Source organism: Xyrauchen texanus, chromosome 19 (genome assembly GCF_025860055.1).
Source record: "Xyrauchen texanus isolate HMW12.3.18 chromosome 19, RBS_HiC_50CHRs, whole genome shotgun sequence".
In the NCBI taxonomy this organism is placed as follows: Eukaryota; Metazoa; Chordata; class Actinopteri; order Cypriniformes; family Catostomidae; genus Xyrauchen; species Xyrauchen texanus.
Window position 1 is genome coordinate 38,656,275 of NC_068294.1, and position 20,779 is coordinate 38,677,053.

The 20,779-nt window shown below is 38.4% G+C and overlaps 1 protein-coding gene across 5 annotated transcripts in view; it reads right to left on the bottom strand.

Moving 5' to 3' along the window:
* Nucleotides 1-20,779, bottom strand: part of LOC127659685 (LIM and calponin homology domains-containing protein 1-like) — a 129,883-nt gene that overhangs the window by 18,693 nt on the left and 90,411 nt on the right. For 2 of the 5 annotated variants that reach the window (XM_052149612.1, XM_052149609.1), the window contains exons 9-18: nt 10,644-10,679; nt 9,977-10,103; nt 9,729-9,883; nt 7,863-8,301; nt 6,265-6,504; nt 2,781-2,868; nt 2,037-2,146; nt 1,763-1,868; nt 1,548-1,622; nt 1,067-1,092 (exon numbers count right to left, since the gene is read on the bottom strand). In XM_052149612.1, the coding sequence (XP_052005572.1) occupies nt 1,067-1,092; nt 1,548-1,622; nt 1,763-1,868; nt 2,037-2,146; nt 2,781-2,868; nt 6,265-6,504; nt 7,863-8,301; nt 9,729-9,883; nt 9,977-10,103; nt 10,644-10,679 (1,402 nt within the window). The remainder of the gene's footprint in view (nt 1-1,066; nt 1,093-1,547; nt 1,623-1,762; nt 1,869-2,036; nt 2,147-2,780; nt 2,869-6,264; nt 6,505-7,862; nt 8,302-9,728; nt 9,884-9,976; nt 10,104-10,643; nt 10,680-20,779) is intronic. The other 3 variants (XM_052149613.1, XM_052149611.1, XM_052149610.1) reach the window with 2 other exon arrangements.

Here is a 20,779-nt window from a genome sequence, read left to right on the forward strand (position 1 = left end):
CCGACATGGGTTTTGTAATAGCCGATACGGATATCCAGATAGCACGGTGGCCGATGTAATGCCAGTATATCACACAATTTAATATAAATATAATTTAAATATAGTCATATACTGTGTATATATTTTTTATATTCTGTGTGTGTATATATATATATATATATATATATATATATATATATATATATATATATATATATATATGTGTGTGTGTGTGTGTGTGTGTATCTATCTATCGATCTATATATAGTTATATATTTTTAATTATTTAAATATAACTATTTATAATTATTTCATAATTATATATTGAATAGTTTATATTTGAGGGGCTTTCTCAGCAAATATTTATATATGCAATTAATTCAATTAATTAATCGGCACACCATGTAATTGATTCTATAAAAAATGTAATCGATTGACAGCAGTAATATATATATATATATAAATGACAAAATAAATTTAATTTCAAAAAGTTTTATTTAGCATTATATTTACTCAAACTTTCACAGAAAATATTTTAACTTTGTAAAAATAATAAAACTGTTTTTTTTTTTTTTAAATACCAAGTATCAGCAGATTTATCGGCCTTGGTGATAAATCGTCCGACCACTAGATTTGGTTCTGGAAATATTTTTCTTATTGATGTCCTTCATTCTCTTTTCAGAATTGTTTATATTGAAGAGTTGTAAGCTTTGAACTGAACCAACCAGCTACAAGTTTAATCTCAACATTGCAATTACATTGGATTAACATGAACATTACATTTGATTGTGTCCAGTGTTATTGTTGTTGAAAACTAAAACAAAAAAAATATGGAAAGAAATAATTGTTAATTAAAATTAGAAATAACATAATTGGAAAAAACCCTCTCTATAATGTTTCGTTAATGTATAAGCACCAAAGACAGCATTATATATTTTAGGAAGATATACTGTAATTCCAAAGAATACCTTCTCAGAAAAATAATAAATTCTTAATTTGTCACCAGATGAGAAACAGACAGAAACCAAAGTCAACCCAAATGAGAAAAGAGGACAGATAGATGTGTAGAAGTATTTTCTTTACTTACATTTACTTGAGCTTTCTCAGCCATATCTGGAAAAAAGAAAAAAGGCATTCACTACACTTTCATGCATTCATTAAATGTTTTTAATTAGTATTGGTTAGCAAACAATAAATACAAAAATATAAATATAAATATATAAAAGAGTCTGTTAGATTTATACTGATAAATACGCAGGAAATGCACCATCAGAGTCTATGAAAAGGGTCAATTGCATCACACAAAATACAGATACAGATACAGTTATGCCATGTTTAACATGAAAGGTCAATATTGTAAGTTCATTTGCTCATTCACATTATAGAGTTAGTTACTGAACTTTGCACACAACATTATGAATATTACCACGTCAATTTGTCACAATGATGGGTTATGTGGGGTTAGACCAAAATTATGGCCATGAACGTGAACGGGCTTGCAGCCAGTGGAAGACTCCACGAGACGGGACAGTACAGTATAAAGCTCAATCTATTGGTGAGCTGTTTACCTGATGGGGTGAAGAAATCTCTGCGCAATTTAAGGTTACTGGACAACGATGTAAACTGGGCAGTGTCAGACAGCTCTAAACAACGGCCCAAAAATGAGGAGATAAAAGAGTTTTACTCTTGGCTGTTGTATATACTGTATCTACTGGGAGAATAGAATTTCGTGGAAAACACCCCACGGTTATTGTTGAATATTATAAACTTGAATGGATCTCACCTGTTGTAGGTGTGCCGCTCGCTGGTGTGGTTCTATATGATGAAAGGATGGATGCTTCTGGCTGATTTGTTGACTTCTGTGGGGACTCAATTGCTTGTTTATTGACCTACAACCAAAATAATTAAAAGGTCAAATCCAACATGCATGCATTTCCTTCTTCTAATAATTGTTAAACGTGCTGCTATGAGCAATAAGAAATCTTCAAGCATTTGTTTGCTTGTGTTTTTTAAGTTAGCAGCAATTCAATCCAGTTTAAATAATTGTATAGACTAACCTGTGTAGCAGAGAGGTCAGTTTGAATCACATCCTGTACAAACTCACTCTGGATCACCTCAGTTGATTCTGTGATCATACACGTCTGATCTTCAGAGGACTGCCCTTGACCTATGTAGAGACATTTTTGCCATTGCCAAACACAGAGTTTTCATTAAAAGTGACATGATGATATACAACTGTGGCAGGGCGGAGGGCGGGGCCGGGTCGTGATCCTACACACCCGGTCCCGTATTAGGCTAATTATGCCTCCGTGAGGTTTAAAGGTCGACTGCAGAGGGCTGTGCGGGAGAGAGAGATCGTTAGCGGACATGTCCGTCATGTGTGTTTGTGTTGTCTTTTAAGTTTTCCATTAAACTATGATTTATATCGTCAAGCCGGTTCTCGCCAACTCCTTTCCCATCCTTTAACTGTTTTACATTGGTGCCGAAACCCGGGACCGGGTGTGTAGGATCACGACCCGGCCCCGCCCTCCGCCCTGCCACAACAACATACTACACACAATAATTATAAAATAATTTGCATAATACATTTTTTAAATTACAAATTAATCTTAATCATAAATTAATAACAAAGTATTTAACTCTTTAAAAATTTAAATTATGTTTAAATGCCTTGGAACATTATTGGCTTGTCTCTTTTGACCAATTCTTTAAATTGACTCCATGTCACAACATTAATTTAATATGAAAAACTTTGAAAAAGCAGTTTCCAATTGCATGATGCATTTTTGTAGTGGACCAACCTGCTACTGTCTTATCCGTTTTGGGCTCCAACACTTTGGGGGATGAATGGGCTTCTCTGACCTGCAGGACTGTCCCTCTTTTGTCCATCTACAAACAATACCACACAGACAGCCTTCCTGAATATGCTCCACTGCTACACATTGCATAGACTCTCCTTATTTGCTTTAGTTTGATAACATGATCTTATGCATATGGAAAAGAGGTCTAGAATGAGTTTCAACCCAAGGGGTTTCAAACTTTTTGATGCCAAGGACCCCCGAATGTTATGATCCCTTACGGTTGTGTAGTTGTGCTCACAAGAGCGCGAGAGGTCTCAGACATGAGCTTGTGATGTTGACTCAAGGGCATAAGAGCCCGGAGTGGCATCAACATCCAAACTATAAAATCTTATGAATGTGTGCGGAGAGGACCAGCCTGCCGCATCACAAACATGCTGCAGAGGGACACCTCTAGCCAAGGCTTTAGAAGAGGTGACCGCTCTGGTAGAGTGAGCCCTGATACCTACTGGCGAAGCTTGACCGCGCGCCTCGTAAGCCAGTCACAATCGAGCTGATGACCCTCTCATTCCCCTTGAGCTGGACGACCACTTAAGACCACTACCCAGCCCATCAGGGAGGCATCTGTCATTAGCAACTTGCAACGGCAAGACGCACCTAGAGTGGGACCCAAAGTGAGGAACCGGGTCCTGAATCACATAGAAAGGGTACGTAACACGCAACGCGTAACCCTTATCAGCCAAGGGGATTGGCCCTTGGATGAAAGCCCCTGGCTTTGAGCCACAACTGAAACGGTCTCATGTGCAAAAAGACCCAAAGGGATCACCGAGAACCAAGTAGTCGTTGATACTGACGAACAGTGCAAACTTGGCCTAGCCTGACTTTGCTCAGGGTGTTCTGAAAGGACTCGATTCGAGCGGGAGACAATTGTGCCCGCATTGTGATCGAATTCCATATGATCCCCAGATAGGTAGTTTTCTGAGTGGGAGAGAGGACGCTTTTCTTGGAGTTGAGCCTCAACCACAGAGAAAAAGATGATATCCCTGTGCTGTAATGCCAGTTCTTGTGACTGTGCTAGTATCAGCCAGTCGTCTATGTAATTCAGAATGCGGATGCCCCGGAGTCGCAAAGGAGTCAGTGCTGCATCCATGCATTCCATTAATGTGCGTGGTGATAAATCTAGACCGAATGGAAGAACCAGATATTGGAAAGCTTCGCCCCGAAAGCGAACCTCAGGAAATTCCTGTGTTGTGGCAGACTTTCTATATGAAAGTATGCATCCATGAGATCGTTCGTGACCAACCAATCGCGATGTTGGATTTGAGACACGATCGTCTTGACGGTTAGCATCTTGAAATTGAACGCCCTCGGAGCGAATCAAGCCTCAAAGTTCTAAAATCGAACGCAACCCCCCATCTTTCTAGAGAACCAGGAAGTATCTGCTGTAGTAACCTGACTCTCTCTCTGGAAGGGGAACATGTTCTATGGCCCTTTGACCAAGAGATTTTGCAGTTCTTTCCACAGTAAACATGCTTGCTCCGGTTTCACGGTAGTGGGAACCACGCCGTTGAAATGCGGAGGATGGTGAACAAATTAAATTCTGTAGCCTTTTTCTACTGTTCTTAGGACCCACATAGAAACACCTGGCAGTAGTTTCCACGCAGGTTCTCTGAGATGGGTATTGATTCTGACACTTCCTGTTGAGGGGATGTCGAGTGTCTCGTGTCCTGGACTATGGCAGGAAGCAACGGCTTCCTTGTGGTTTTTGCCTCCTGAAACCTGGTGATAACTACATTTATAGCGCCACCAAATAAGCCAGAACGCGAAACCGGGGCATCGAGAAGGAAAACTTTGTCCTTATCTCTGATGCCCGACAGGTTGGGCCATAAGTGTCTCTCCGTGCTGACTAAAGCAGACATAGACTGGCCAATGGTGTGAGCCATCTGCTTGGTCGCGCGGAGAGACAGATCCGTGGCTCGACGAGGCACAGAGAAAGCCTCTTCGTCGACTGTGTTGCCCACACTCAGGCCCTTCAACAGATCAGCCTGGTACTCCTGTAACACTGCCATAGTGTGCAGGGCAGCACCAGCCTGACCTGCTGCCTGATAAGCCTTCCCCAAAAGCGTGGAGGTGGTCCTGCACGGCTTTGTGGGGAGAGTGGGTCTCTTTAGCGATGATGTCGAGCCAGGCGAGATATAACCCGCAAGTGCTAACAGAGGAAAGAAAGTTCTGACAGCTTGAGAAGCACAACACACACAGAGTGATCTGAAGACAAAAGATCTGACGATGCACCTGTGACGCATCCATTTATAGCCCTGCTACAGGTGCATCCAATTGATGTCACCAGTATAGGCTATAAATTCTAGTCAATTTCATTGACGTGTTGCACACATATTCACAGCTGGTCACACCTAAAGCTGTTCCCAAAGCGCTAAAATCAGCGCAGCATCAAAGTGTAGCTTTTTGAAAGGGAACTACTGTTATGATATACTTGAATTAAAACATTTTCAATTCAGTTCAATTTTATAACAGTATAAATAAATATTTTACAATAAATATTGACCCAAGCCATGGCAAGCTGATTTCGTTTTTAATTCTCCCAGCATTAATCCTTGTAATTGCATTTTTACTAGTAAAATTTCAATTAGAGAGCTCTAAAATAGATATTCTAGTAGAAATACCAAGTACAAAGCTCTATAATTGTACTAGTACTAGACTAGTTTTACTAGTAAGAATGTAATTGCAAATAAAGCTCTGTGATTCAGTTACAGCGATCTCCAATTAAACTTATCATTAATGTGATTTTTTTGAACTAGTAACAATTCAATTGTAGAGCTCTGTAATTTGAAATCTTACTAGTAAAATCTAAATTTGATAGCTCTCTAATTGGAAATCTTACTAGTAAAAATGTAATCTAAGAGCTCGTTCATTAAAAATCAATAGGCGTCAATGAAAACCTATGACAAGTAAATATTACATTGTAGAGCTCTGTTATTGGAATTTTTACTAGGATAAATTCAATTAAAGAGCACTCTTATTGGAATTCGAACTAGTAAAAATGTAATTATGACGAGTATCGTGGAGAACATTATAAGTTAATGTGGCCTTCCATACCCAAGCAGCTTTTTTTTGTTGGGAGAAGAGTTCCTTATAACCCTTTACAAAACTATCATAACTAAATACATTGAATAAAATTAAATTATCACAATTAATCAAATGATTTCAAAGAAGTCTTTAGCAAGATACATTTTTTTTAATTTTGTAATTCTGTAAATGTTATCTGTATATTCCACTTTGTTTACCCTTCCATTTATTTCAGGTTAAAAAAAATGTTGTCAGTCAAACTGTCTTTTTTTGGTCAGAATAATCTACAATGTGCATCAGACTTGTTGACTGTCAAATGCTCAACGGACTGTAGTGGACCATACATTTTTAACAGGCCAGCTGCTCTTGCTGATTTCTTGAGCCATTCCGTGTCCCTGCTTACCTCTGTCATCTCTCTATCTTCCTTCCAGTGATCTGGCTCAGGCATGTGTGTGGACGAGAGTGTTTCCATGGGCTGAACTCCCGAAACATCAGTCTCTGTGATCTCCGTGTGCTGGGAGGGAGAAGGAAAGAACTGCAGAGAATGTTCCTCCTCCTCTCTGTCTCTCTGTGGTCCTCCCTCCTCCTCAATGCTGCAGACGTCATCCTCCCTCTCTCCATTCACTCTTGTCATTTCATCCACCTGACACAGAGAGAAAGAAAGATTCAACATTCATATTTTTATATATGATTTACCCAATTAAATCACTGTGCTTTTTTTGATAACAGTATGTGTGTGTGTGTGTGAGAGAGAGAGAATGTGTGTGGGTCCAGAAATCTGTTTCATTTGAATAAACATACTAAATAATGTCTTAATGGCAATGTAACAATGCCAAAATGTTTGTGTGATGGTTAGGTTTAGGGTTCAAAAATACCAATAGCTCAATATATATGCAATAGAAGTCAATGAAAAGTTCCCACCAGCATGATAGAAAAACATGCATGTTGGTGGGTGTTTCAGATGGGCTAGTCTGGCCTGTGTGAGCTTTTTGTCCCTGTAAGGACCACTTCAAACAGAGAGAAAGCCCATTTACACACTCATACAACCAGTATAGAACACTAGACCATTATCAACACACTCCCACTTTTACTCACATTACTCATTCCAACCACTAGAGGGCAACATATATCTATTGTTGATGCTTTCGGAACCACATTATTCTCACTCAGGAGGTAAACAGAAAACATTCAATAAGTGCTACATTATACAAATAAAAAAATATTTTGTAATATAATGATTTACGTAGATATTTAACTCATTAAGCATTTATTAGTTTAGAATAACAAGAGAGTAAATGATGACAGAATTTTCATTTTTGTGTGAACTATCCCCAACAAAAGGTCATGGAGTTCAGTAAGTTCACTGATGTATTCAGTGAATGATTCGGTAGGATGATTCAAACTACTTTCTAAATGATTCATTAAAAGAACCGACGCTAAGAATAATTTGTTTCTGAATTGGACAACAATGTCCGCGCTGCATGTTTGTTTTGCATCTGGGCAGGTAGAAAAATCTTCTTTTATTTCTTTTAGGCAACTCAATACATTTTTTTATTTTTTTTATTTTTTTGAGGCAACTCAATAATTATTTTTAATGTATTTTTTTGTAAATAAAATTTTCTGGCATATCTTTATATCACCGCGACCCTGTACACAGGATAAGCGGTTGACGATGGATGGATGGATGGATGGATCTTTATATCAACTTGGTCAAAGTACTTCTTAGGAACCTTTTTAATAACGTTGTTTATAAATACGTGAAATTAATAATTTTTACATGGTCAGATTCCAATTACTTCCATGGAGGATGCCATGAAGTTTCAGGCCGAAAGTTGAGGTTAGGTTGATGTAAATCAGTCTTAAAAGTGAAAACTGATCAAACTGACCCGTACGTGTATTCAGAGGTTAAAATGGAACTGGTTCTGAATAAGAACCGGTTCTCAATTCCCAACCCTACTCTACAAGACAAAGAGAATTGTGAACATGAAATGTTGTTTGTACCTTAGCTGTCCGCATCCCAGTGTTGCCACTTCTGCTCTGTCTATATGGTTTTGGACCCAATGAGGGCACTGTCACGCGTGAACGAACTGGACCTGAGACGCTCTCTGTATCTCCCACGGTTCCCTGCTCTATGCCATATCCCGTTACACGAGTCTCAACTGTGGATGTGAACTTGGGTATGGGGAGTGACAGCTGCCGCAGGTACTGCAGCGGGTTTGTGGAGGAGCTGAAAGCAGAGATGTCTAAGGAGGTGGGAATGGAGGTGAGACGAGTGGGGTCGGCTGACACACTCCTCTCCAGAAGCTTGGGGAGTTTTAGGCGCTCGAGAACAGCCTCGCTGATTGTGAAGCGCTGGGCATAGCGTTGCAGAACGGTGGCAGCTTCCTCCGGCGTTCGGGCGTTCCGGAATGCCTCATGTAGCTCTCGCTCGCGACACTCCCTTGTGGAGAAAGTGAAACAAGAGAGGAAATTAGACTTCTTATGCTTGAAGAGTAAAAGTTTGAGTGGTTATATGCCTGGTGAAACTAGTAAATATAAACCAGATTCTTCTTCTTATAATTATATATTTTTTTTAATAATTTATTGAGAAAAATATCATCGTGTTTGCCCATGCACAACTTACAGTCACAATACTAGGGTGTTCTGGTGGGTTGCTAGGGCATTGCTAAGTGGTAGCTTGAGTGTTAGAAGGCTGCTAAAGCATTGCTAGATGGTTTCTATGTTGTACTGGGTGGTTGCTAGGGTATTCTGGGTGATTGCCAGGATGTTGCTATGTGGTTATAAGGGTGTTCTGGGTGGTTGCTAGGGCGTTGCTAGGACATCGCTAAATGGCTGCAAAGGAGTACTGGGTGGTTGCTAGGTTGTTGCTACGTTGTTCTAGTAGCCTGCTAAGGCATTTATAGATGTTTGCAAGAACGTTGCCTCATGGTTTCTAGGGTGTTCTGGGTGGTTGCTAGGGCATTGCTAGGTGGCTGCTAGGGTGCTCTTGGTGGTTGCTTAGGCCTGCTATGTGGTTGCTATAGTTTGTTTGAGGAGCCTGCCAAGGCATTGCTAGATGGCTGATAGGATGTTGCTAGATGGTTGCTAGGGTGTTCTGGCTGGTTGCCAGGGTGTTGATATGGTGTTGCTATGGTGTTCTGGTAGGTTGCTAGGCTGTTTGAGGGGCTGCTAAGGCATTGCTAGATGGCTGCTAGGATGTTGTTAGATGTTAGTAGTGTGTTTTGGCTGGTTGGTAGGGCATTGCTATGTTGTTGCTAGGGTGGTCTGGCTGGTTGTTAGGGCATTGCTAGTTGATGCTTGGGTGTTCTAGGAGGCTGCTAAGGTACTGCTAGATAGCTGTATGTTGCTAGATGGTTACTAGGGTGTTCTGGGTGGTTGCTAGGGCATTGCTAGGTGGCTGCTAAGGAGCACTTGATGGCTGCTAGGGTGTACTGGGTGGTTTCTAGGGCTTTGCTAGGACATCACTTGATGGCTGCTAGGGTGTACTGGGTGGTTTCTAGGGCATTGCTAGGTGGTTGCTATGGTGTTCTAGGAAGTTGCTAAGTCATTGCTAGATGGCTGCAAGGACAATGCTACACGGTTGCTAGGGTGTTCTGTCTGATTGGTAGGGTGTTGCTATGTTGTTGCAGGGGTTTTCTGGGTGGATGCAAGGGCATTTAAATATAGTTGCTAGGGTGTCGTTTTTTGATAGGGCCTTGCTAGGGTGTTCTAGGAGGCTGCTAAAGCATTGCTAGATGGCTGCGAGGATGTTGATAAATGGTTGCTAGGGTGTTCAGGGTGGTTGCTTATTGGCCCAATCAAAGAGCCCACCCCTAAGTATATAAGATATTCTGTTAATTTGATTTGGCTTTGGACAGATGGACATACTTCTCCTCCACTATCTCTCGGTATGTCTTGATACTCTTCCTTCTCTGTGACACTTCATCTCCACTCAGTAATCTCTCCATCATCTTCCTCTCCTCCTCTTTCTTGATCAGGTCCTGAGAAACACTCCTCCTTCGACTCTTCCACCTGGCCAGATCCTGATAAAATAACAGTTTATTGACTTTGCCACACCAACACAACAAACAAATTAAAAGCTGACATCAAACAGTACAGGCAGAGAAAACACTAACATCTTGCCAGTGGTCTTCTTCCTCTTTCAACCTGTTGTACTGGTTATGCATCAACTCATGTCGAACTTGACTGTGGGGCGTTAACATGGAGTCTTCATCACTTCTCATGTCAAACATACTCACGCTCCTGTCACACAGAGAGCAGGAATATGCTGAATTACTGCCTTAGATACTATGTTTTATAAAATGTAATTAACCATAATCAACTTTGGAAAGGCAAGTGAAATCATTAAGCAACCAGTTAATAAGCACCGCCAAAGTAAGCTTTTATAACTAGGTAGGCTGTGCCACCCATAAGCCATGCATCCAAAGAAAGAGGCAAGAAGAATTCAAAATAAGTCTTCCTGAGAACTTCCAAATTGAAATTACAAAAGGTTAAGGTAGCATATTCAGTAAAACCTCATTATTAGTGTTTTATTAAACATCAGTATTAAAATGTTGAATAAGTGTACCAATAAAAGACTAATCTTCTTAAGTGTATCTTTACTTTTGACATAAATACAGATTGTGGACAAAGAAGTTACATTGAAAGCAATACAGCCACACCGCAAATAAGTGTGTTATACCAAAACCAAGTGTTGAATGCACAGCTGGCCTCATGCAGACATTAGGCATGTGAAGGTAAAAATGCACAAGCATGTGTTTCATTCAGATTAGAAAGACTTACTCAGGATCATCAAACACACTAGATGAGCGGCTGAATCTACAACGAGCGAGACAAAAGAGCACAAACACAATGATTTATGAGGACACTGATGATCAGCAAAGAATTCAAGATAAAAAAAAAAAAAAAGCTTACTTGATGCAATGCAGTATATGTAATTTAGAATATAATAGAGAGTGTAATTTCTTTTATATGATAAGTATCATGTCTAAGCAATCCCACAAATGTAATTTAAAATTATGTATATTAAAAAAATATAATGGATATGTATTTGACTGAATATTTTAAGATTAGAAATATATAAAATATAAATACAATATACTTAATTATTTATATAATTAATAAAAACACAAGAAAAGTTTTAAATATATCTTTTATTAGCTTTTAAATGTCAACAGATTATGAAAAAATATGTCTGCTGCCTCACTTTAGAAGTACATTAACAACTTTAGCACATACGTACATTTTCTATAAATTACTATGCCAAAAATAACTGAATAACGCTAAGAATGTAAAGTGTTTACTCATTATATTCTCTTTTAATTATGAATAAATAATAGACATTTGTAAATAGCAATATATAGCATTCTTCTTTTAGATTTTGACTGAAGATTCAATGTCTGTTTTAGAGCTAGTTTCTGCTTGAAGAGAAATTAAACACACTTGATGGATCTCTCTAGCTGACATATTAAAAATGTAAAAGATTCTGTATTCATTTTCAATACATTGTTTTCAATACATGTTCCCACCTGTTCTCTATATTAGCTAAAATAGGGATGTAGTCTTTGTCAGGATACAAAATGACAATTCATGTCATGTTGTCTTTGGTGTCACCACCTGTCATATACTTAAGTGTCAAAGGTTTCCTAGACATTTTCAAAGTTGTTATAACAGTGAAGAATCACACATATACAGTGGCAAGAAAAAGTATGTGAACCCTTTGGAATTAAATTACTTTCGGCATTAAATGGTCATAGACCGATCAGCCACAACATTAAATCCACCTGCTTAATATTGTGTAGGTCCCCTTCGTGCCGCCAAAACAGCACCAACCAGCATCTCAGAAAAGGATTCTGAGATGCTAGTCTTCTCACCACAGTTGTACAGAGTGGTTATCTGAGTTACCGTACACTTTGGCAGTTCGAACCAGTCTGGCCATTCTCTGTTGACCTCTCTCATCAACAAGGCATTTCTGTACGTAGAAATGTCGCTCACTGGATGTTTTTCTTTTTGGCACGATTCTGAGTAAATTCTAGAGACAGTTGTGTGTGAAAATCCCAGGAGATCAGCAGTTACAGAAATACTCAAACCAGCCCATCTGGCACCAACAATCATGCCACAGTCCAAATCACTGAGATCACATGAACTGCAGCCACACGATTGGCTGATAAGATAATAGCATGGATTATTGTTGGTGCCAGACAGGAAGGCAGCAATCAACCAAGTGTTTCGAGTAGCTGCGGATTAGACCTGCACAGTGTTCAGAGGGAATTCAGGACCATTCTTCCTTACAGAACTTACCACTACTGAGCTTCAGCTGGTGCACAGCCACCCTGACATTATCCAGTAGGATATCTTGATAAACTTGGTAATTACTTTTTCCCTTGATGATGACAAGCAGTCCAAGCAATCGTGATAATCCCTCCACTCTACTTTACCGTTAGGATGATGTTGTCATGTTGGTATGCAGTGCCATTTTAACGCCATACGTAGTGCTGCGTGTTCTTCTCAAACAATTCAATGTCAGTTTTATCAGCCCACAAAACATTTTCCCAGTAGCATTGTGAAGTAGTAAGGTGGTCTTTGGCAAACTTCTGGAGTGCAGCAATGTATTTGTTGGAAAGCAGCAGCTTCCTTCTTGGTGTCCTGCCATATACACCATGCCTGTTTAATGTTTTCCGTATAGTAGACTAATGAACCAAGATGTTAACCATTTACAATGATTCCTTCAAGTCTTTAGCGATCACTTTAGGATTGTTTTACCTCATTGAGTATTCTGCGGTGTACCCTTTGAGTCAACTTGGCCGGACAGTCACTTCTAGGGAGAGTAACCACAGTACTAAATCGTCTCCATTTAAAGACAGTTTTCTAACTGTGGACAGATGAATATCTAAGCGAATGAATATGTTCACGTCAGCAGATGCGTCTTGTGAATAGCAAACTTAAAATCTTTGAGTGCTTTTTATAAGTCAATGTAGTTCTAACCCAAACCTTCTATCTCAGTTAATTAATTGGATGCCAGGTTTGCCAACTCCTGACTGAAATTAGCTTTTGTTGACATCATTAGCCTAGGGATTCACATACTTTTTATGTGCCTACATAGTGAATGTTTTTATGGATGTATTCAATATGTCAAAGAAAAATACAATAAAATGTGTTTTATTAGTTAAAATAGATTGTGTTTGTTCATTATTGTAACTTAGATGAAGACCAAACCAGATTTCAGACAAATTTATACATACAAATACTTTTTCTTGCCACTGAATGTTCAGTATTTTTGTGCACTTTGGCAGCCCTGTTAAAGCTTCAAAAGAAATGCTATAACAAACTTTAAATGGACAAAATAGGGTACCAGTTAGCAGCATTACAATTTCAGCATTTCTCTATTTAGTCCATGCCATGATGTCTTCTAACCTGTATGTATTTACCACATCAAATCACCATTCACTTATCACATAGTCATTAAGATTCTTAAACGAGACGAGAAAGAACAACATCCAATAAAAAGAAATAGCCAACACCAAAATTCCATCAGGAGTGATGGCTTCAACTCTTTAAAACATTCAAATGTGTGTCAGTGAAAGTAGCCTGCAGTCTCACCACAAGAAACACACAGACTCTGAAAATAAAGGCCACCCAAAAAAACAAACCAATTATGAAAACCAGAGTATTCCTTGTAAATGTAAATATGGCTTGAGTTTGCTGTAAATCCGTCCAGCAGAAGAGACCAAAGGAAACACAACTAGAGCTCAGAGTCTCCACTGAAAATAAAACAAGAGCTGAAGTTGGACTGTAACTGTATTTGTGCACAGATATTGTATTAAGTTAAAGCCTTTACACATCTTAAAATACTTTTTTTAGCACATTCTTTCTGCTTGAACCTAAATAGACAGATACATCTGCAAGAGTGCTCCACTGTAACATATGTTAACTGAAATTAAATGCATTAACTATTAGGAAGATTTAAAAGAAGGCTTCATTACCTACATCTATAGCCTATAGCTATTTGGCTATTGGTTAGCATTAACCCAATAGTTTATGCAGCCTCTGTGATGTAAACATAAAAGGAAAGTAATTTCAGATATCAGACATGGATTTGTATGAAAGATTACAAAGACATACATTTTTGTTCTTTGGAATAACATGCAATGATGAATCATGCACAATAACACCAGGACGTACATTAAGTAAATATGGTCAGTTTTGATTTCATGTTGACTTTTAAGAATATGTTGCTAGTGTTATGATAGTTACAGATAACAGTCATGGGTTGAATGGTTGGTAAGAGACAAAACAACAAAGAGACAGATCTGAGGACATGTCATGCCTTGCCCTTGGTTGGTCTCTTTTAAACTGATGATGTAACAAAGGCATTAGATCATCATATGTTTTTCTTATTTCTCGGGTTATATTCACATGCTTGACTTCACTACTGTATACACCAAAAACAACAACACATTCCCATATCATTTTTTTTAATACTTTGTAAGGGTATAAGGGAAAGGAGGAGGTGAGAACTGGCCTGGCAATATAAATAATAGTTTAATCATAAACTGAACCAAAAACACACAAACATAAACACAGAGCAGCTACCTATCATTCTCTCTCTCGAGAACTGTCGTCACCGGCCGTCTTTATCCCTTGCGCGCCCCCATCAGGCTGATTGGGGACCAGGCCTGCATTGTTCCAGCCTGGCCCCGCCCTCCTCCGCTCTACATACTTTTATCTAGGGATGCACTGATTTGAATTTTTTAGGACCGATACTGATAATAAAAAAAACTATAAGCCAATAACGATACAGATATTTAGAAATTTATCAGATCACTGTTTTACTTTGGAATGCTTAAACAATGTACAAAGAGGTACAAAAGCTTTTGCACTGTTCTAACAATAAATAATTTCCATTGAAGTTGGATCTGATGAACAGGCCAAAACTTTAAAGAGAGCCACAGTAAAAGATACACACAAGATAAAAATATACAAAAAATGACTAAATATAATAACACAATGATTGATATGAAAAAAGGTTATTTTTGCACTTCTGTTTTTAGCTAGGTTGTGATTAATAAACCTTTTAAGGTTTATTAATCACAATTTCAATCTTAATTCATTCAATCTTGCAGCATTAATGGATATCACACTGATATCTCAGAAGTCAAAGTCTGCTGGTTTCAAAGTGTTTTGAATGGCTTCCTTCATTATGTACCCTGTCACGTCTGTTTATGGCATTTTTCTGAATTAACATGAGAATGAGAAATAATACAAATAAAATGTTACATGTTCTTAGGAGTGCCATCCCTTCAACATATTGCCGCTATTATTATTTCTGGATTGTGCAGTTGAGTTTTTAAAAAGTGTGTTACTAATTTATTATGAATAAACCATCGGTTTTTCATATTGGTGTTTTCATGCATATTACCAATATACCGATTATTATAATTTGGTCAATAACTGGCTGATAAATATCAGCATGCCGATACATCAGTGTATCCCTACTTTTAAACCTACTGAAACCACTGACATACAAATTGCTTCAAGCTCACACATACATATGCAATTAATTCACTATCAACAAAAACTTCATTAATTAAAGTGGGTGTGTAACAACTGCATTGGGACTGAAATTCCAGCTATTTCCTCTCTATTTTTTTTCTAGCTAGAACAAAAGATATTTTCACTTCACCACATTTAGATCTGGCTCACAGATAATGTGTTATGTAATTCGTTTTTGACCTTTAGAGCTACATCACGATTAAAACAATTAGATGTGTGATAAACAACCAATAAGACAGTCTATTGACTCTCACACATGGGCTCATTAAAGGAATAGTTCACACAAAAATTTAAATTCTCTCATCATTTACTCACTCTCAAGCCATCCCAGATGTGTATGACTTAATTTCTTCTGCAAAAAATAAATGAAGAATATTTCAGCTCTGTAGGTCCTCACAATGCAAGTGAATGGGTGCCAAAATGTTTATGCTCTAAAAAGCACATAAAGGCAGCATAAAAGTAATCCATGAGATTCCAGTGGTTAAATACATAATTTCTTCAGAAGTGATATGATAGGCATGGGTGAGAAACAGATCAATATTTAAGTAATTTTTTTCCCACTGCCCAGAATGTGAAGAATGTATATCACCAAAAACACAAGAAGAAGAATGTGAAAGTTAAAGTGGAGATTGACTGAGCAGGGAGGAGAATTTATAGAACAAATTTACTTAAATATTGATCTGTTTCTCAACAACATTTATCATATCATCCATAAGACATGTATTAAACCACTGGAGTCATATGGATTACTTTTATGCTGATTTCTGTGATTTTTGAAGTCTATCAACTGGCAACCAATCCAACACTCATATGACAACCAGAACAGGCACCAACCTCCACAGATGCCAAATCCTTTCAAGAATACAGCCATCGTTGACCTTGCAAGCCCTGTTCAATAACAGATACTTCAAATCCACCACTATCCTCAATTTTAACAGCTTTTTAACAGTAAAAAAAACCATTGATGTGTAAAGTCTGTATTCACCTTTTGTGCGGCCATACATACTAGACATACACCCTGTTTAAAAAGCATTCTGAAATGATTCAGAGATCAATAATCAATGATTTTAGATACAGAATCATTTGACTCCTCTCCTAACTGTTATTAGTTATACAACAGATCATACATAAACATCTATTGGTGCTTCAGGAATATCAGGTCTATTGTTCATATTGTTCATCTAGGTCAAATTCTGTTCCAAAGACGTTAAAGATTATCAAGATACATAACCGAAAACAACATAAAATGTTATATACACCATGTATATAAGAAAACAGTAATCTTTACTGTATTGAATAAATACGTAAACAATAGTTTTATCATAAATATACAGTCACTTAGCACTTTGTTAGGAACACTATGGTCCAAATAAAGTGCCCGACGTGGTCTTCTGCTGTTGCAGCCATCTTCAGAGTTCGTGTTATGCATTCTGAGACTGTTGTTATCTGAGTTAACATAGCCTTGCTGTTATCTCGAACCAGTCTGGCCATTCTCTGTTGACCTCTCTCATCAACAAGGCATTTCCGTCTACAGAACTGCTGCTCAATGGATGTTTTTTGCTTTTGGTACCACTCAGAGTAAATTCTATAGACTGTTGTGCGTGAAAATCCCAGGAGATCAGCAGTTACAGAAATACTCAAACCAGCCCATCTGACACCAACAATCATACCACGATCTAAATAACTGAGGGCACCTGTTTCCCCATTCTGATGGTTGATGTGAACATTAACTGAAGCTCCTGATCTGTATCTGCTTGACTTTATGCATTTCACTGCCGCCACACAATTGGTTAATTAGATAATTGCATGATTGTCACACTATAACAAAGTGCTCAATGAGTGTATTTGGGATGAACAATATTAGCAGGAAACAGTTAACATCATTAGAATGACTTATTACGTCAACACAACATAGACTTATTTTCATTATATACCTGTAGGTCAACACTTAAATCATAGTGCTAGCAATGGGTCATGAATTCAAATCCCAGAGCACACACCTTGATATTTGAGTACCTTGAATGAAGATTAGAATAGAAGAAAAGTGTCTGCCAACAGAATAAATGTACTTTGAGTGGTTCATGATTGTGTAATCTCCGTATCATATACAGTGAATGGGCAAACCAACAGAAGCAACAAGCAAAATACTGAGTTTTTGAGCTTCAAAATACATTCAATCCTCTTTGATGCTGTCATGCAAGTCCCAGAAGAGTATCTGGCAAGATATTACTCAATTTTTCAAGAAAAAAACATCCAGTTCAGACCTAAGAATTTCCAATAAAAATGGATGATGTTTAGATCTGTGGTTATGTCTATATGGGAGCATGGTCTTTCTTCAATATGGGGGAATATTGCAATATTGCATTAGTCTAATTCGAATTTTACATTTGCTTAAGATGTAAGAATTTCTTGATTTCCAAGATGTTCGGGTGTTGTGGATGGTGTAGTGGACACTGCTATGTGACAGCTAAGGTGTTCCGAGAGGTTTTTAGCATGTATTAAGTGGTTGCTAGGGAGTTCTGGGAGGTTTCTACCTGCAAGCCTGTATGATATTCTGGTCTCTACTTATTTACTCCTTAAATGCAATTCTATGCGATTTTTTACCAAGCTCAGTTCAGACCAGTTCATGGCTGAATGCAGGAAGCCTGCACATTCCCTGTCTTCCTCTGGGTGTGTCGCCTGTTCCTTGTGTGCCTATTTGAGAAACTATTTTCATAAACACACACTATGGGAAAGTACTCAGAGCAGCTTTTAAAGTCTTTCCTCCAAGTGTGTACTTGGGTGTGTTTGTGTTGATATATGGTTAGAGTATGTGTCTGACGTAAGCTGATACAATGGCCATTGTGAACCACTAACCTTGTCGTTCAGTGGCATTGCGAAAGCTAGATTTGCTAAAGCTGGGAATCTTTAGACAGCTCACAAATCTATTTCGCTTCAGGTCAGATGCCAAACTGATTCTCGTTGCATTTCAATTTAAGTACTTTTGTGTTTGGCAGAAGACAGAATAAATGGGAGTGGTGGTTGCATAGTGGGCTAAAGCACTAAACTGTTGTCGAAGGTTGTCGATTCGATCCCCACAGCCACCACCATTGTGTCCTTGAGCAAGACACTTAACTCCTGGTTGCTCAGGGGGGGATTGTCCCTGTAATAAGGGCACTGTAAGTTGTTTTGGATAAAAGCATCTGCCAAATGCATATAAATAAAAAATTTAAATGATGACAGAATTTTCCTTTAGAGCCAGAAAATCATTTGACTAAGCGCTTGATGCAACGAACATACTCAGGACCTCCCTGTCTCAGCCCGCCATGTAAATATGAGCTACCAGATCCAAAGGCATTCCTTGGAGGTTCATTGAAGCTCATTCAAACTGACCTGCATCAACCCCAAACATTTAAAACAGCAGATGCCTGGCATGGGACTGGAACCCAAACTTGTCTGGCTATTGTTCCGCCTGACAGTCAGAGCAGAGTAAATGTGCCAAAAATGGCCCTTCAGCGCCCTGATTTCCTGGAACAGCAGTTGAATCTCCCCAAAAAACAAACCATAAACATAAGGTCAATAGAACATAAATGAGCATGCTCTTTTTTCTCCAATCATCAGTTCTGATCCCAAAAACAATATGAGAATCCTCTGAGGACAGACTCAAGCACTGTTGTTTAGACACAGCAACAAGAACGCTTGAGAGAGTGACATCAAAAGAAGCTACATTTGTTGTCAAACATTCAACATGGTAGCAGGTTCCCCCTGGATTGCTACAAAAACTACTGTTATCTTTATTTGATAAAGGACTTTCAACATGAAATATCTTGAAAAAAAAATGTAGGGCGGGACTTCATTTTTATTCATCTGGAACGGATTGGATTGTGGAAGTGGGTGTTACCAGATTTAGATTTTAGTTAATTTTGGGAGATTTTTGAATGACTAATTCCCTCCTAAAATATCTGAAGCTATCAAATATCTAAAATATTTGAAGCTTAAGCGACATTGGTGACGCCACCTGGTAATTTAGTAGTCTGCCGCAAAAACGAAGATTTAGGGAATTTTCACACCTGGATCATTTGTTTCGAAACCTGGTGTGTTTTCTCCCTTAAGGCTGATTTATGCTTCTGCGTCAAACCTGCGGCGTAGGCTCCACGTAGAGGCCAACGCCTTGGTTTTGCGAGTAGGCTACACAGCCAAAATGCTAACGATGCATTCATAAATAAACAAAAGCAATGTCATTTGTGTATTCAAAAGTATTTATCAAATTGTTGTTGCATTAAAAACGAGTTCAAAATAAGTTAACATGTTGAAATGTAGATACATTTTTTTTTTTATTTGTACCTAATATAATATCAAGTAAAAGCTCTGTGGGAAAAAAAGCCTTTAGAGTTTATCAGATATCTTTTGTCATGTTTCGCCTGTAACATGGTCCCGAGTTCAAATACAATGTAATATTATGCATAGATATTAAAATAATCTAGGTAAAATGTGATGCTACCTCAGATATAGTTGTTATCATCCTGAGGGGCAGCTCTGGTTACAAAGTGCACCAATCCAAGCTGTTGTTGTCTGCATCGATTTTAAGATGTGCACATCAGGCTACGTCGTAGGTTTGACAGAAGTATAAATCGGCCATAAGTTCCCATATTGTAGATATAATTTAATTACAAGTACTTTTATTTTTGCAAAGATATTATAATGTAATCCAGATTGCATGTAATCTGTTACTTCCCAACTCTGTCTGTGACAGCCTCTTAAATGACTTTCCTTTTCGGATGAAGTCACCACGCCCTCTTATTTTTCAGCCTTCCCCTCCAACCACATTTAATTTAAAGTATAGACCACTTTTCATTATCTAATCGATTCCCGATGGATAAAATCACATCAAGCCCATTTCCTTTCCGTTTCACTTGGAAATACGTCACATTATGGAAATAGAATGGAGAGCATGAAATGTTTTATGTTGTTGTCATGTTGTTTTTTCAGAACCTGTTCATAATGAATCATAGTCCAGTGTAAAAGTGGGGTTAGGAGTGTAGCTGTTTTGTGTGTTGGCATGGTGAAGGGGAAGTCTGTGCACCTTGCATCCTTTCCCGTAGTCTGATTATGGAACATCTGTATGTCACTCTGAAGGGAATATGTGATGTATTGAGGGGTTTGGTTGACCGTGACCTGTCCATCTCTCTCCATCGCCTCCTCCTCCATCTTCTTACAGTCTGAGTGGTTCTGCTCTTGAGGGTGAGGTGGTACAGAAGGATGGAGGTGGTCTTTGGGAAGTGAGCAGGATCTAATCTGAGGGTCACTGAGTTGTGAATTAATAGATTCGGGGTCTTTGGAGGGAGGAACATTTTGAGGAAGCACTTTAGACTTTTTAGAGTGAGTAT